The 16447-nt window shown below is 42.9% G+C and overlaps 1 protein-coding gene across 1 annotated transcript in view; it reads left to right on the top strand.

The window, feature by feature from the left end:
• Positions 1-14943, top strand: part of GRK7 (G protein-coupled receptor kinase 7) — a 52357-nt gene extending 37414 nt beyond the window's left edge. The window contains exons 3-4 of the mRNA XM_069104655.1: positions 6170-6444; positions 12289-14943. Of these exons, the coding sequence (XP_068960756.1) occupies positions 6170-6444; positions 12289-12625 (612 nt within the window). The 3' untranslated portion in view covers positions 12626-14943. The remainder of the gene's footprint in view (positions 1-6169; positions 6445-12288) is intronic.
• The last annotated feature ends 1504 nt before the right edge of the window (positions 14944-16447 follow it).

The following is a 16447-nucleotide window of genomic DNA, read 5'->3' on the forward strand; positions in this document are numbered from 1 at the left end:
ACCTGGTACTCAGTCTGCACACTTACATATCCAGAAAACCTTGGAGATGACTGATGGAACTGCTTCAGGGCCCACCCCAGGTGACAGTGTAGACCTTATTGCTGTTCCATGGGATGTGAGCCTCTCCTGAAGAGACACCCCCAAAAGGTGTGTTTTGTCAGACTCCAGAATCAGTGTCTTACCGTGTGCCCATGGGATGTAGGCAGCCTGTGTGTGAGCAAGCGCAGAAATGGACTGGAATGTAGAAGAACCATAGAAAGACTATGCTTTGCCCAAGTTTTTGGCAGCAAGGTTCCTGCCCACTCCCATTAGTCAATGAACAAGCAGTGAGGACTCATTTGTGCCTGGCAATGACCTGAAGGCTGGGGGCCACTCGCTGAGCGTCAGGGGAGTTCTTATTCACTTTTGGATCAATGCCTGAGGTTCCTTCTGACTCTCACATTAGCCAAATAACCCCTTTGAATGGAGGTTTCTTCATCTGTAAAATAGAGGAAATAATAACATGTACCCTGCCTACACCCACAGGGTTATCAGGAGGATCAGATGAAATCGTTCATGTTAAGAAAATTAACATTTGCTTTACAAATAGAAGGCAGTTTGATTATAGAGGGCTAGTGGGGAATGGTGGTAAGGTGAGTAATGGGCTTGGAGCAGAGGGACCCAGGTTTGATTTCTGACCCTGAGGTTTATCTTTTGTGAGCAGGAATAAGTCTTAACACAGTTGAACCTCAATTTCCTCATCTGTAAAGTGGGAATAATAATCCTCACACTACCAGTTCACCAGAATCCCAGGATCATAGGTTCAGAATGGAAGAGGCCTCAGAAGCTATCTTGTCTCATACCTCCATGTTACAAATAAAGACACTGAGGCCCTATGAAGTTTAAATGACTAGCCCAGGGTGATACAGGTCTTAAGGGACAGAGCCAGGTCCTCTGACTCCAGACCCGAGCCTCCCTGCTGACTCCCAAATGTGATGAGGAAAGTGCTTTGTAAACCTTAAAGCCTGTAGAGATGTTAGGGGTGTGGTGGGTCTGTTTGGTTTTTTTTTTTAACTGCTACTTGCCTGGAGGGGTTTTTGGTGCCCAGAGCCATATAGGCTCTGATGATACCTGCCAGTGTAGAAAGGTGTCTCTTATCCATCCTGACCTTGAGCCGAGGTGACTGAAAAAAATTAAGTGAAGGGACTCAACAATGTGTTCATTGAAAGGAATGTTCCCTAATTTTCTGTAAGTGGTTGCACCTGGAGAATAGAGAGAAGCAAATGGTAGGGATGGGGCACTTAAATCAGGCATAATTAATGGTTTGTTAGGCTGAGGCTAACAGCAGCCCTAACCGACTCTGAAATGGCCCCAAGGAAAGCTCCATGAGAGCTTGTTGACGCAGCCTTGCAGATAGCTACTTTCTTGCTGGCCTGGTATTCCTGAACCCAAATGGCTAACAGCAAAGCTCCGGGTACCACAGGGAGTCTGTGGCCTGTGGAACCATGGGATGCAAGGTATCATCGCCCTGGCCCACACAATCCTGTTAGTCCTTTCAAAGGAGAGAATTGGAAAGAGGTCCCTGGATTTCCAGGCAGAGGGCCTGGATTCAGATGTGACCCTGTTGCTTCTAATAGGTCCATAAATTTAAAGCTAGAAGGGACTCTGAGGTCCAACCGTTTCCCTTCTCCCCTTTATAGTTTACAGATAATAGTGGGCACCCAGACAAGTTATTTGTCCAAGGCCAGAGATAATCCGTGGCTGGCTGCGCGGGGATTTGAACCCAGGGGTACCCACCCCAAAATCTAGCATTTGTTTTACTTCACCTGGGATAAATCATGTTAATCTGCAAAAGTGGGTTGAACTCCAACAATTCCTAAAGCCAGTTCCAACTCTCAATCCCTGTGGTTAGCATGAAGGCAATAAAGGACACAATGACCAGAAGATTTTTTTTTCCAGCAGGAGCTGGAATTAAAAGTCAGGCTCTGAGTTTTAAATGAACCTTTCATCTTATTCTACTTAATCATGAAATACGTTCTGTGTTCTCTGTGTACTGGAAGCCATCCAACGCCAGGGGGTGCCCTGGGTATAAACCAATCCAAGCAACTTAAACCAACTGGTTGCCAATCACTGCTAAACTCCACCCATGCTGGGGGTGGTACCTGAGCCTAGGGGTGTGTTAGCGTTTGAGAGGGTGTATCCTCCAATCAAATCTCTTGCCCCCAGGTGCTTAGCTATTTCCTCCTTCCCTTCCCAGCTGTCAAAGACTTCTTTCCAAAGCATTATTTAGAAAAGTGTATATGTGAAAGGCAGTGGTTCTCAAAACTGTGGTCCAGGACCCCTGGTCTCTGCAACCCTTTTATGGGGTCCGTAAGGTCAAAACCATTTTCACAATAATACTAAGATATTATTTGCCTTCTAAAATCATCCTCCCTTTCCTCTTTCTGTGAGGCTGAATTTTCTTTACATACTTCAACCAAAGCAACATATCACAATACAGAAGCAGATAGGAAAATTCATCTGTCTTCTATTAAGCCAGACATTAGAGAGTTTTGCAAAAATATGTCAAACAATACCACTCTTGCAATTTTTTTTAGTTTTGGAAAATATAATTACTTTTTATGAATGTTATATATGTTAGCATATAGTAGCATTTTTTTTTTATTATTTTTTGCTTTTTGGAGGGGGGAAGGCAATGGGGGTTAAGTGACTTGCTCAAGGTCACATGGCTAGTAAGTATTAAGTGTCTGAACTTGGGTCCTCCTGACTCCAGGGACAGCTTTATTCACTGTGCCAGCCCCATATAGTGGTATTTTAAATGAATTAATAAATATTTAAAATTTTTGTGAGTTTTAATTTCTAATATGGTAAATATTAGTAGATGTAACTCAAACAAAAGCTCTTAGGGCCATCAAATTTTTTAAGAGTATATAGGAGTCCTCAGATTTTAAGAGTATCAGAGGGTCTTGAATCCAAAAAGTTTAAGAACTACTGGTCAAAAGGATGAAAAAATTTTGTTTGTTTTGGTCTGGATCTGTGATTTCATTACTGTAGGGAACTTCCAGTGAGAAAACTTCCTCTCCAATGTAGATTAATAGGGGTTCCTTGGAATATTGGCATTATAGTCAGAGGACCGAGGACCAGCTCCCAACTTGCCTGTGTGACTTTGGGGCAGTCATGACCTCATTTTTCTTAAGTGTCATTAACATAATAACTGTTGTCATCCCTAGATCTTTCTTTCCTGAATTTGCTAGTTAATCCTAACTTACCTTCCTGAGTTGACACTTACTTAGCTTTGTGACCCTGGGCAGTTCACTTCATCCTGTTTGCCTTAATTTCCTTATTTGTAAAATGATCTGGAAAAGGAAATGGCAAATCACTCCAGTATCTTTGCCAAGAAAACCCCAAATAAGTTCAGGAAGAGTTGGACACAATTGAAAATGAATGAAGAATAACACCAACCTGGTTTCTATTTGTGCTGGATGTTAGGCCTCATTAATGACTAACAATGGGGGGGATACTCTTGTCATTTTAAATTCTTTATCTTATTTCATTGATATCTTTTGTTTTTATTTCATCTTCATTTCCAAATATATCCTCCTCACTCCTGTATCCAGCAAGTCCCTTGAAAACAAAGGAAAACAACACAGCACAGCCAAACCAGCCAACACATTAGCCACATCTGAGAGTATCTGAAATATTCTACGTACATCCACCCCCACCTCAGCAGTGACAGAGGTCTATTTCCTCAGCTCTTCTCTCAGGCCAAGCTTGGTCGTTATACCATATTCCATTGATGACTCTTTTCATTAACATTAGTTGAGCCATTTTCCTGGTTCTACTTTCTTCTATTTGCATCAGTTCATCAAAGTCTTCCCATGCTTCCCCTAATTCTTCGTATTTATCATTTCTTACAGTGCAATAATATTCTATTAGATTTAACCACAACAGTTTGTTTATGAATTCCCGATCCGTGGGCATCTATTTTGTTTCCTTCTAGTTCTTAACTCTAAAAAAAGAGCGTTGCAGTGGTCATAGGGGACCTTTCCATCTTTGATTTCCTTGGGGTGTATGCCTTAACAGTAGGATCTCCAGGTCAAAAGGCATAGCAATTTTAGTCATTTTCTTAGCATAACCACAAATTGCTTTACAGAATGATGGGGCTAGTTCAAAGCCAACAGTATATTAGAGTGACTGTCTTTCCACAGCCCCTTCACTTTTGGCTATTTCCATAGTTTATATCATCTTATCCAACTTACAGGGTGTGAGGTGAAACTTCTTTGAGTGGGTTTTTTTTGCATGAGAATAGTGTTCTCCCTTTCCTGGGAGTGTCCATATGCAAATTTACTTCTACTTGCCCACGTTTTGTTCCCCTCTCTCCAACACAAAAATCAAACACACCCAGACAAGACCTCAAGATATCATCCCTCAATTTGTACCTTAAGCTCAGGAATTATATGGACCAAGTTTAGTCTTAAGGGGCAGCCCTAATAAAACATGTCTTTTTAATTCTGGAAACTCAGAATATAGCTCAAGTTAGCAGAACTGGATTCAAATCCTGGCCCCTCTGCACTGCTAGCTACGTGACGGTAGGCAAGTTGTCCACCATTTCTGATCCTACATTTCCTCCTCTTTAAAATAAATGGGTTAAATTAGATAGTCTCTCAGCTGTGACCCCATGTAGTGAGATCAGAGGATGGCAGATGGGCAGCTGTTCATCCTTCCCCATTATGTGCAAAATATTAAACTACCCCCAGGATGCTGTAGCAGCAAGCACCCCAAGCACGTCCTCAGGGTTTGCTGCCCATACAGGTTCTTGGATCTGCTTTGTTAAAGGAAAGCAACTCAAAATGGGTTAACAAGCTTACTTTAATCAGTCAGACATATATCGTTTACCTTGTTCAGGAGAAAAGGTCAGCACCCTGAACCTCAAAGTATACAGGCATAATTATCAAGACAGAAACATCAAGTAGACAGATTTCCAAACTGTCCAACCATTACATCCATACCCAGTCAACATCTGGGTTTCCACATTCTGGGTTTTTCAAAGCCGGGGGACTCTCAACAACAGCTTCCCAGAATTCAGATCAAATCACAGAACACTTCTCAAAGTGAGTCCCAAAACAAAGCTACACATCAGGGCTTATATAGACTTCTCCTGGCTCAGAGAATGTAACAACCTTATTGACCCACTGGCCAATCAAAAAGTATCTACTGAAAAACAAGCCTCCCTCCCCAGGCTTCTGGTGCGCTTTAGCCTAGGGGCAGGGAAGATCTTTAAAATTTACATTCACATTACAGATGCTCTTTGGGGCACTGCCTACTTCTTCTCTGGAGAGGCATCCTAGTACATGGAAAAGAGGATTGGATGGCCCGAGAGCCCTTCCACTTCTGGATCTACCACCCTGTGATTCCTTGATTTATGTAAGGAACAAGATCTTATTAAAGCCCCAGCTACAGCCAGAAGACTAGGTTCAGATCATACCTCTGACATTACCTTTGTAATCTTAAACCAGTCTCTTAACCCAATGTCTGCCTCAGTTTCCTCATCTGTAAAATGAGAGGTTTAGACTAGCTGACCTGAGAGCCCTTTCAGTTCAGGAAGAATGACCCTGTGATCCTTTGATTTATAGAAAAGAAACAAAACTTTATTAAGCCCCTGCTATGTTCCAGGCACTGTAGTGTTTTAGAAATGTTACCTCATTAGATCCAACAACTAACTCTAAGAGGCTCTTATATGGTCCCCATTGCACTCACACTAGCTGTGTGAAAAGCCTTGAGCCTGCCTCTCTGACCTTGGCTAGGTCTGGTCTTTGGATAGCAGACGTGCATGCAGCCTATCACCAAGCCTGTCCTGGAAGTCTTAAGCTTAGCAGGAGTCAGCAGAACTGGGTTATTCTTGTGGCACAGAATTCAAGAAACTAGGAACCCCTGAACAGCCATGAGATATTAAACAAGGATTTTCCTGAAGAAGAACCACTGAAGGTAGTAAAATTGACTGATATAGCGTTCATATCTTCTTGGGGAATATAATGCCCTAGGAATGCCTCAAATTTGGGCAACCAAAGGAGGAAGGTGGAGAATCCACAAATTGATGATTAGTCCTTGAATAATCAAAGAGTTGACCATAATCATAATTTTCAAAAATTAACCAAACTGTAAAACTTTCTCCTCTCCCCTTTCATTACAGGCTGGAACCAATGGTTACATGGCTCCAGAAATTCTGAAGGAAGAAGAAAGTTATTCTTATCCTGTGGACTGGTTCGCAATGGGCTGTAGTATTTATGAAATGGTAGCTGGCCGAACGCCATTCAAAGATTACAAGGAAAAGGTCAGCAAAGAAGATTTAAAGCAGAGAACGTTGAAACAAGAGGTCAAATTCCAACACCCAGGCTTCACAGAAGAAACCAAAGATATATGTCGTCTATTCCTGGCCAAAAAAGCAGAGCAGCGGTTAGGAAGCAGGTAAACATAGGTAGGCTGTGTACCTAGAGTCAGCTTTATTAACCATTACTGAGGCTCCTTTGGATCAATGAAAGCACCTAGTCACTGAGCGGTGATGCGTTTCTGATGTTGAACCAGTTTACAATGCCAAGGAATTTGGTGGCAAGAACCTTTTTGGAGCCTTCTGCACCTATGACCACAGCCCCAGTAAGAATAGTTGCCAAAGGGTTTGCTCCCCAGGACAATGGCTGTGCATGTCACAGAAGCATTGCTGTACCCGGGGCTTTTGGGCTCAGGATGCTGAGCTGTCTTCTTCAGGGTCTGAGGGGAGCTGGTGGTTTAGGTGGTGATGGTACCTCCCTCAGGGTGCAATGATGCTGCCTGTTGTCTCCCTCTCCTTACAGAGAGGCTTTATGCTTTTTTTTTCTTCTCTCTCCAGCACTTAACACAATGCCTGACCCTTGGTAGTAAATGCCTGGTGTTTCATTGATTGGTATTTGTCATTCAAACCGTCTGTATACTATAGAGACACTAAACTGTATTGTCAGGTAACCAGTATGCTACTGAGTGTGTCACTGTGTTGGGTGCATGGTGGGGTGTAGAGGGTGCATCCATTTTATTGCTTCTCAAAATGAAAAAGTAAACTCAGGTTATCTTGCAGGAAAAAAAAAGGTAAAATTTAAAACCCAAACAAAATGAGTGGTATGTTTCAGGTTATCCACTACAAAAGCATGATTCCACTAAACTCTTGTTTTCTCTCTACTATTGGGATTGGTTTGGAGACTCCGAAAAATCTATAGGAATATATATTATAGTAGATTCAGAGCTAGAAGAGCTCCTGGAGGGCATCGCATTCAACCTCTTGAGATAAAAAAACTGGAGGCCAGAGAGGGTCAGTGACTCGGCCTTCCTCACCGGGCTCTGTCTGTAGTGCCTGAGGCACATGTCGAATCCAGGTCCTTTTTTTCAAAATTCAGTGCCCCGCATGCTCTGTGTAGTTTCCTTGAAGTTTTGCTGGGTGGTCTTTGTGTTATTTTTTCTGCCAGCTGCATTTTTATGCTCCATCCGGTCCATTCTGTTCTTCAGTCTACTCCTTGATTAAAATTTTCCCCAAAATTTTATAAACTTTCAAGGTTTATATCCACCTTTTTTTAGTTCTTTTAATGCTTTTATGGGTTTATTTCATTAGTCATGTGACTGTTTTTTTTTTAACAAACATAGCAGTGCTTTCACCCCCAAGTCAGCATAGCTGTCTTCGTAGTCACCTTGGCAAGCTTATTCCTTATTCCATCCGTGCTGCTGTCGCTCAGAATATCTTCTAGAATTGCCTCTCTAGGCTGCAGTATTTTCTTTAGCTCTCCTTAGTGTCAGATCTTTGCCCTTTGAGAGTGGACTTTAAAATAGGAAAGTTATCTGGAGGCAAGTCTAATGAATAGAGTGGGTGATGGAGCTGGGTTATACTGGTTTGGGTCAAAAAGCAGGGTGAGACTAGACCGGTTTCCTCATTGCAGGTGTTAATCATTGGCTACCTTGGTTCTGAAGGCAATTCCAAACCTAGAGCTTACAAAGGTGGTGAAGATAATGCTTGATTGTCCAATCTGAACCATCTTAAAACCTATCTAAGGAGGGTGCAGAGTTAAATGATCACAAAAGCCGCTTCCAACTGTAAAATCTCATCCTTCTCAATCAGACGTGTAAATTCTGTGGGTCTCCTCAGTTTAAAGTCATGTGGTATTGCTTTTTAAAAATAGAAAATGGACAAAATGCTCAAGGAAAATGCTATCTGAAAGCATGGTTTTTGCCCCAAGCTTTATACTACAAAGCATCTGTTGTGGTGGCTCTCTTCAATAACTGTTTGTGAAGTTAGGGAGCACAGCATATAAATAACAGCTGCTCAACGACATCCTCCAACGTTTTCATTCCAACTCCTCATTGATTCTTTAAAAAAAAAAAGTTTCATTCAAATAACAAAACACAAGTGAGTGTTTTCCTAAAACCTGAACACATTCCAAGACTACAGATGGCTCAGCCCAGGGTCCAAGTGTCCTTTTATGGGCTGAGTTTGGACATTTAAAATGAAGATAAAAATCCAGGTCCTTGGCAAGCCTTTTCTTCCGTAAAGCTGGGCCTGTCTCGCTCCTTTTTCCCACTTTGTGGCCCGTCTGTCATTCTTCCTGACCCCTCCCTCAGCTCCCTCATGGGGTTAAATGAGGTGTGTTCTTATCAAAGACAAGATGGCAAGCCTGTAAGCTTGGAGCCAGGCTTGCCCTGACACGCGTGTGTCTTTATCACGCGGCTCCTAAGTGCAGCGGGGCAAGGACAACATGAAGCTGTGGGGTTTCTGATAGAAGTGCTTCCAAGAGACACAGCCTCCCAGATGATGCCGACATCTGGGCTGGGCTTGACTGACCACACATTCTACCCGATCGAGCAGAGGCTTCATGCATAGGCAGGTGCACCGATGCTCATCTCAGCGGGATCTTCCGAAGTGGGGAGACAAGCCCGTCAGTTCCCTGAAATCTATTCTTCTGCATTAATGAGCAGGAGAAGTCTCCTCTCTGGCTCCCTGGATAATGGTCAAGACTCTGCCTCCCTTGAGAGCTTCTCTTGTTCATGCCAAACCAAACTTCAGGGTGATGGGTAAAAAAAAAACACACACCACCTAGCTGCCGGGGATGGGCCAAGACCAACAAGGTCCCTAAGTGCTACCTACTCACGGAACGGCGTGAGCGACTCTGCTCAGCAGTAACTGGGACACGGGAGGTGGGGCTGAGGTGGGGAGGGCCACGTAGCCGCCATGTGCAGGGTTGGAGAGAGGGAGAGGTGTGAAACGTGGAGGCTGCAGGCGGCTTGAACGTTCTGGGAAAGGTGATGGAACCTCAGAGGAGCTGATTTCCCCTCATTTGGTGGGAATGTGGATTTAGAAGTGAAAGCTCCGGCCAGCCATATCAGAAGGGTAAGGCTGGCCCATCTGTGCCTTGTTTTGCCAGAGTGCTGTTAGAGACAGGCTGTTCCTGATGTAAAAATTAGTCTTGTAATGCTCCCTGAGGACACTAAGCCTCTCTCTATCTCTAGCTGCATCAGTTAAAGCTCCTCAGAGCTAGTTTACACGTGTACTTTTGACCTCTGGAAGAGTGTGCTCCTTCCTGCAGTCTGAAGGCAGTGGGGGGGCTCTGACTCCTCCAGAATGGCGTCCCTGAGGCCAGAGGGCCCACCACCCCCTGGTCTTGTAGTCTGTACCTTGGACTTGGTGTCCACGGGACTGAAGACCCTCCACTTCAACTGCAGCAAAGCAAAAATGGTCTGAGACCCACCCTGAGCCACGGAAGGAAGGTCTCACTGCAGGCCCCAAGCTCCAGGGTGCAAACTAAATGAGCTTCATATTAATAGGTTCCAGCAGATGGCAACCCTGCTGCTCTCTTGGTCCAGTCGATCCTGACAGGGTTGGTTTTAGAAGAAAATACGCGAAAAATGAGAGCACTGCATTCTGGAGCTCCCCATCGGGGTCTGTCCCACAGTGGAAGTGTTTGAGTAGATCCTGAAAGAGCCCTTTGGGGCGGCCCCAAGCAAGAGTCCAGAAGGAAACAGTCTGATGAGTGACCACTGGAACAGCCAGGAGCTTCTCTAATACGATGCAGGTGTACCCTTTCCTCCACAGTGTGGGTGTACTGGGGGGTCTGGCTGGACTGGAGATTTCATTAGTGAACTCTCAAAGTAGAAATTCTCACCACTGAGGTAGACTGGTATCTCATCTGCAGTGGGGAGCACAGAGAGAGGAAGGAAGGAAGGGAGGGAGGGAGGAAGGAAAGAAGGGAGGAAGGGAAGGAGGGGAGGGAGGGGGGAGGGAGGGGAGGGAGGGAGGAAGGAAAATAAACATTAAGCATTAATTACATGCCAGGCACTGTGCTAAACACTACAGATTTTTGCTCACAACCACCCTGGAGGTAGGTGCTATTATTATCCCCATCTTACAGTTGAGGAAACTGAGGCAGTCAGAGGCTAAGGGAGTTGCCCAGGGTCATGCAGCTAATAAGTATCTAAGGTTGAATTTGAAGTCCCGTCTTCCTGACTTTATCCACTGGTCCGTTTAACTTCAAAAACTGAGCTCAAGGTACTTGCCCAGCTAATGTGTCATAGGTAGCACTTGAATCCAAGCTTGCCTGACTCTAACATTAGTCCTTGATTACAAAACGCTGCCTCTTTACTGCTGTAAAGATGTGGATGCGAATGAGACTTTCTCTCTGTGACTGCGTTCCTTGAAGTCTGTGTCCAGCAGAGGTATGATTGGGTCCGAGAGGCATAAATAGTTTAATCACTTTCCTCATATAGTTCCAGATTTTTTTCCAAAAACATTTCACTGGCCCCCAGCAGTGAGTTAGCGTACTTGCCTTACCCCAGCCCCTCCAGAACTGATTTTGTAGTTTATCATCTTTGTGCTTTGGGGTATGAGGTGAGAGCCCAGTTTTAGAACAGGCCATGCAGGAGAGCCTGGTGATTGTCTGTCCCACATAGTGGCCCAGATAACCTCTGAAGAGTGTACGTTGCTCTAATCTTTGCTGTCCCATTACTTAGAGTTTAAGTCTGGGAGAAAGGGCCCGTGATCAGCGTTATCTCCAGCATCATAAATGACAGAGACAGACATACTAGATAGGCAAGTACATTGGTAGATAGACAAACAGATGTATGTAGACAGATAAGAGCAGCTCTTTAGTAAGAGGAAGAGTTGACATAGAGAACACAGGGCCAGGCATGTGGTCAAGAAGCCCAAGAGTCACCTCCTGCTTCTGAAACATGGCAGTGCTGTGATCCTGGCCAAGTCAGCCAGCTTCTCTGTGCCCTGCAGTCATCAATCAATAAACACTTACTAAGTGCTTCCTATGCCGTGCCTGTGAGATGTATAGTGCATCAGTGGAGAGAGTTTCCACATCGGGAGTACTTTGCACACATGATATCACAGGCCCAGACCAAAATTATCGGGACAGTGATGATAGCAATAACTTGATTTTGTTACATTCAATAAATGCTGTTGATACAGTGACTCAAAACTGAGTCTCCACGATGAAAGTGACTCTCAAAGACCATTCTGTCTCTTCCTCCAGTTTCCAAGGAGAATGGCACCTACAAGATTTTAGACAAGTTTACATTCTGTTATTAAATAGCCCACATCGTCTTTTTTTTTTTTTGCCTTTTTTTGGAGGGCAGTTGGGGTTAAGTGACTTGCCCAAGGTCACATGGCTAGTTTTTGTGTTAAGTGTCTGAGGCTGGATTTGAACTCAGGTCCTCTTGACTCTAGGGCTGGTGCTCTATTCTCTGTGCTACCTAGCCGCCTCGCCCATATCTTCTAAAGAACATAATTGGTTGCATAGTCCAGCGCCATCCTGAATAGATAAGAAAGCAGAAAACAATCCTGTTTACTCACAAGACTCCACTTTCTAAGCTAATGGGATCTGGGAATGGGAGGGGGACAATCGGGAACTAGGAACGATACAGTCTCACTTGGAGTCTCGGGCATGATAATTGCCTGTCCATGACTCACTGCTTCTGTGGCAGGCAATGCATCATAGACACAAACAACGTCCTAGGATTGCTGCTTAGAAAAAAAAAATAGTCTGCCAAGCAGCATTCATTGTTTTTGCCATTCATCTTTTAACTCTTCACCCACTTGGGAGTGTGTGCATTAAAGCTGTGTGTGCCTCAGAGGCTTATCTTACTCCCTTACAGTAAGGAGTCTCCATCCCCTGGGTTACAGGGAACTCAGTCCATGCTGGTGGAAGGTCACACTACTCATCAAATGCACTGATTTCTCAGAACTGTTCCTTTTTGTTGGTTTGTTAAATTTCAGCTGCTTGTCTCCTATCTTTACAGAAAAGAAGGGGATGACCCCAGGAAACATGCTTTCTTCAAAACAATCAACTTTCCCCGACTGGAGGCTGGCCTTATCAAACCCCCATTTGTGCCAGACCCCAATGTGGTGTATGCCAAAGACGTCGCTGACATTGAAGATTTCTCTGAGGTCAAGGGGATCGAGTTTGACGAAAAAGATAGAAAGTTCTTTAAAAAATTTTCAACAGGTGCTATTCCTATAGCCTGGCAAGAAGAAATTATAGAAACAGGACTCTTTGAAGAACTCAATGACCCAAATAGATTATCAGGCTGTGCAAATGGCAGCACAGCCAAATCTGGGGTGTGTATGTTACTGTAAGCCTTGACCTGATTCTGGAAAGCTTCATGCACTTGGAAAATCTCTTGGGTAGGGTTTGATCAATCAGAAGCTTTTCACGTACTGTGAACCCCGACTAACAATTAGCTTCCATTTATACATGACTTTGAGGTCTGCAAAACACTTCCTAGCAACCCTGTGAGGTGGGTAGAACACTACAATAGCAACATTGTACAGATATCTGAGAGTTTCAGCAATTTGTCCATAATGACATAGCCAATGGTGTCTGAGGCATCATTCAAACCCAGGTCTTCCAAATCAAAGTCTAGCACTGGTAGCATCCTTAGTACCCTTATTTTACAGACGAGGAAAGGAGGCCAAGACCAAGTTGTAAAGGGTTCAGCACAGGGCCTGGCACATAGTAGGTGCCATATAAAGGCTTTTTTCCCTTCCCCCATTAAATAGATTATATTCTTTTGATTTTGGGCTCCCAAAGTCAGATGATGTGTCAATTTTTAGTGAAAACTAAGAAAAGGGACATTTGGGTTTATTTTGATAAACCAAAAGTATGAGTGCTCCATTGTCACGTCCCTATGAATTACTCAAAGTCCCTGAGACAGAGAATGGAACTTTGTGGTGTTTTCTGAAAATGACCATTTGCAATTCTTGGTAAACAGTCATTTTTATTTTGTTTTCCCTCTTCATCTTTCATTTTTTTCTTATTCTGTATAATTTAAATAAAAGACTTTCAAGGAGGAAAAATTCTTGACTTTGCCTTTTAAAAGGAGAAATTGCAACTTTTTGATATTAGATTATAGAATACTTTTCAATGTCATTGACAGATCTTTTAATAATCCTTTAAATAATTCACTATTTTAACTTAAAATCCCCTCGAAGGCAAAAATGTTTTCTTCCAGTAGGTCTATGGATTGAGCAAACACTAAGATAGATTAAATCTTTCCAGTAAGAGCAAATTCAGATCTTACGTAATAATAATAAAAATGATAGCTAACAGTTACATAGTCCCTAGTATGTGCCAGGAACTGTGCTAGGAACATCACAAAAACTCTCTCATCTGGTCTTCACGACGACCCTAGGAGGCGAGGCGTGTAATTCCTCATCTTGGTTACCTAACTGAATCTTTAATCTGGAATTTGGACAATGAATTCTCAATTTCTACAAGAGTTTTGTTTTAAATAATTATAGGCTAAATGAAAATGAACATAATAGTATTATCTAGTAGAATCTCTTTCCCGTGAACATTTTCCCAGTGTAGTGACCTCTGTGATTTCAAGGGAATAAAAGAGAAATGAAGGAACTCTGAATCTGAACAAAGAGGATCATGAATTTCAAATGGTAAATGATAGTTCTCTGCATTATGCACACACTCATAGCGTTGTGTGGAGGTGTCCAAGCTCCATACTTTAAATATTTTGGGGTTCAAATCGAAATCTGGGAAGATATAGGAAATGTGTCCACACACACAAACATACACAGAGATTTTTCTAGAAATTCCAGAATTTGAGAATAAACTGAACACTTTTTTTTTTAAAGCTTGGTCCTATTTAAGACTTTCAAAAAGTGCAGCCTTAGCATCTTGATTAACTTAAATCCAAGTAACCAGAACCTCAATACTGTACTTGTTTCACTCAATCTTTAGCAAAAAGAGGCAAATGACAAGAAAGCCCATACCTTATCAGGCATGTGATTAAAAAAATCAAAGCAGGTTTCAGGGCATATCCTGGAATTCAACACAAATCAGCCCAGTCTCTTCCATTATCTAATTTATTAGCAGACCTATGGAATGAGAATTGGTGTGCAGAGTACTGTAAGAACCTAGATCACCAAAGGGTGATTACAGTGTTGTTCCATGTTGGACTTGGGGGCAAGAAGACCTGAATTTTTAATTCAACTTTTGATATTTGCTAGTTGTGTGATCCTGGACCCTATGGTCAGCCTGTTTCCTCACTTTTAAAATGGGGGTTTTAATAGCACCTGTCTCAGAGGGTTGTTGTGAGGATCAAAGTACATAAAGAGCTTTGCAAACCATAAAGTAGAAGCGATTATCATTAGGAAAGATGTGTACATTTTTAGGAAGATTTTCCCCTAATGAATTGGGGGGAAGGGTGTTTTCTGCTTAGAATTTGGTTAAATTTAGCCAGAATATCACATTAGTAGAGGTTTAGCTTTATTGCAATTGTAAAAAAAAAAATCGCCAATATATATCAATTAGACCCTTCATGTATACTTTGACTTTGTAACATGTGTAAATCTGTTCACAATGTCCTAGAATTTCTATTTCACAAGCAGTGGAATTAAATAAATGCAATCAACCCATTAAAATTCATTTTATTAAACCCACTTTGTATGCTGAGCTGTACCTAGATGCTCTCTGGGATCAGAGACTTCAGAAATACCTATTTCATCCACATAGTTACTCCCCCACCATCATGTTGTCAGTGAGCATTCATTAAGTGCCTACTGCATGCCAGACACAGTGCTAAGTGATAGGAATGTGAAGAAAGGCCAAAAACTGCTCTGCTCTCAGGGAACTCAAAATCTAATGAGGGAGATCACATAAATATGTGCCAATAAAATATACAGGATAAATTAGACATAGTCTCAGAGGGAAGGCACTGAGCATAAGCAAGACTGAGAAGGCTTCCTGCAGAAGGTGAGACTTGAAGGAAGGCAAGGAAGCCTGAAAGTAGAGACAGGGAGGAAGAGAATTCCAGGCGTGAGGGACATCCAGGGAAAGTGCCCAGAGCTGTGAGATTTGATTGAGGTTCAGTAACTGAGGCAAGTGTCATTGAATTTCATAGTACTTGAGGAGAGGATAGGGTAGGAGAAAAGTAAGATGTAAGAAAACTGAAAAGGCAGGAGCCAGCTCTCTGGGGATGAGCCTCTCAAAGCTTGACTAGGTTGATTCTTGGATAACCAACATGCGTTTCATCACCAGGCCCACGACCTTCGTTTTGCCAGCTTGGTAGAGCTTTGTCAGAACTTGCCCTTCCATGGCATAACCTCAGAAAACTCAAGGTCACCTCAGGTCTCAATAAAGTATCAGGGTAGGGTTTGGGCAGATGAAACATGAAACAATTCCAGTTCTTGGGAACTAACATTTTACCTGGGGAAATGAGCCAGTCCTGCCACTTTTTTGTTGACCTGGCCATATTTCTTGCTAGGGTGTTTACAGCCTGGTCTGGAAAAGGCCCTTAGCTTTTTAAAAAGGCTAAGGTCTTCCACTGCATCCAGGGCCATCATCAGTTGTCCTGACCTATGCCTTGCCACTGGACTCAGATGACTCCGGAGGAGAGAGTGAGGCTGATGACTTTGCACAACCCTTAAATCCAATGACTTGCAAATTAAGACAGCACCCTCCAGATATCATTGGTCCTCTCCTTAGAACGAAGGTTGAACAACAACAAGCAACCTCATACTGTTGGAAACAACTTCACTCCTGTGTCCAAAGCATTATATTCAAAGAGTGGGTTGCCCACTCTTCAGGGAAAAACTAGTCTTTAATCAAGGATGGCTGATCCTGTTGAAAAAAAAAACAAAGCCAGTTGACAAGCATTTATTAAGAAAGTTGCCTCCTTAATCTAATGAACTTATTTATTGTTGTCTTCTTTCTCCAAGACTCATTATTCTGGCTGGGACCCAGACTAAAGGGGTGAGTTATGATGTCCCATATTTTAAGTAGCAGGAGGGCATCAAAGTGTCAGGCAATAATTATGATACTACCATGGCTAAGACTGCAGGTTCCTGACAAAGGAATTAAATTAAGTACCCTGTCCTTATCAGCAATTTGTGGACTTAGAGACCATTTTACAAAACAATTAGGCAGAGAAGTAATGCCCACAG

The sequence above is a fragment of the Petaurus breviceps genome, unplaced genomic scaffold, assembly GCF_028583685.1.
Source record: "Petaurus breviceps papuanus isolate PSGF00001 unplaced genomic scaffold, PetGlider_PUasm1.0 688, whole genome shotgun sequence".
NCBI classification, from domain to species: Eukaryota; Metazoa; Chordata; class Mammalia; order Diprotodontia; family Petauridae; genus Petaurus; species Petaurus breviceps.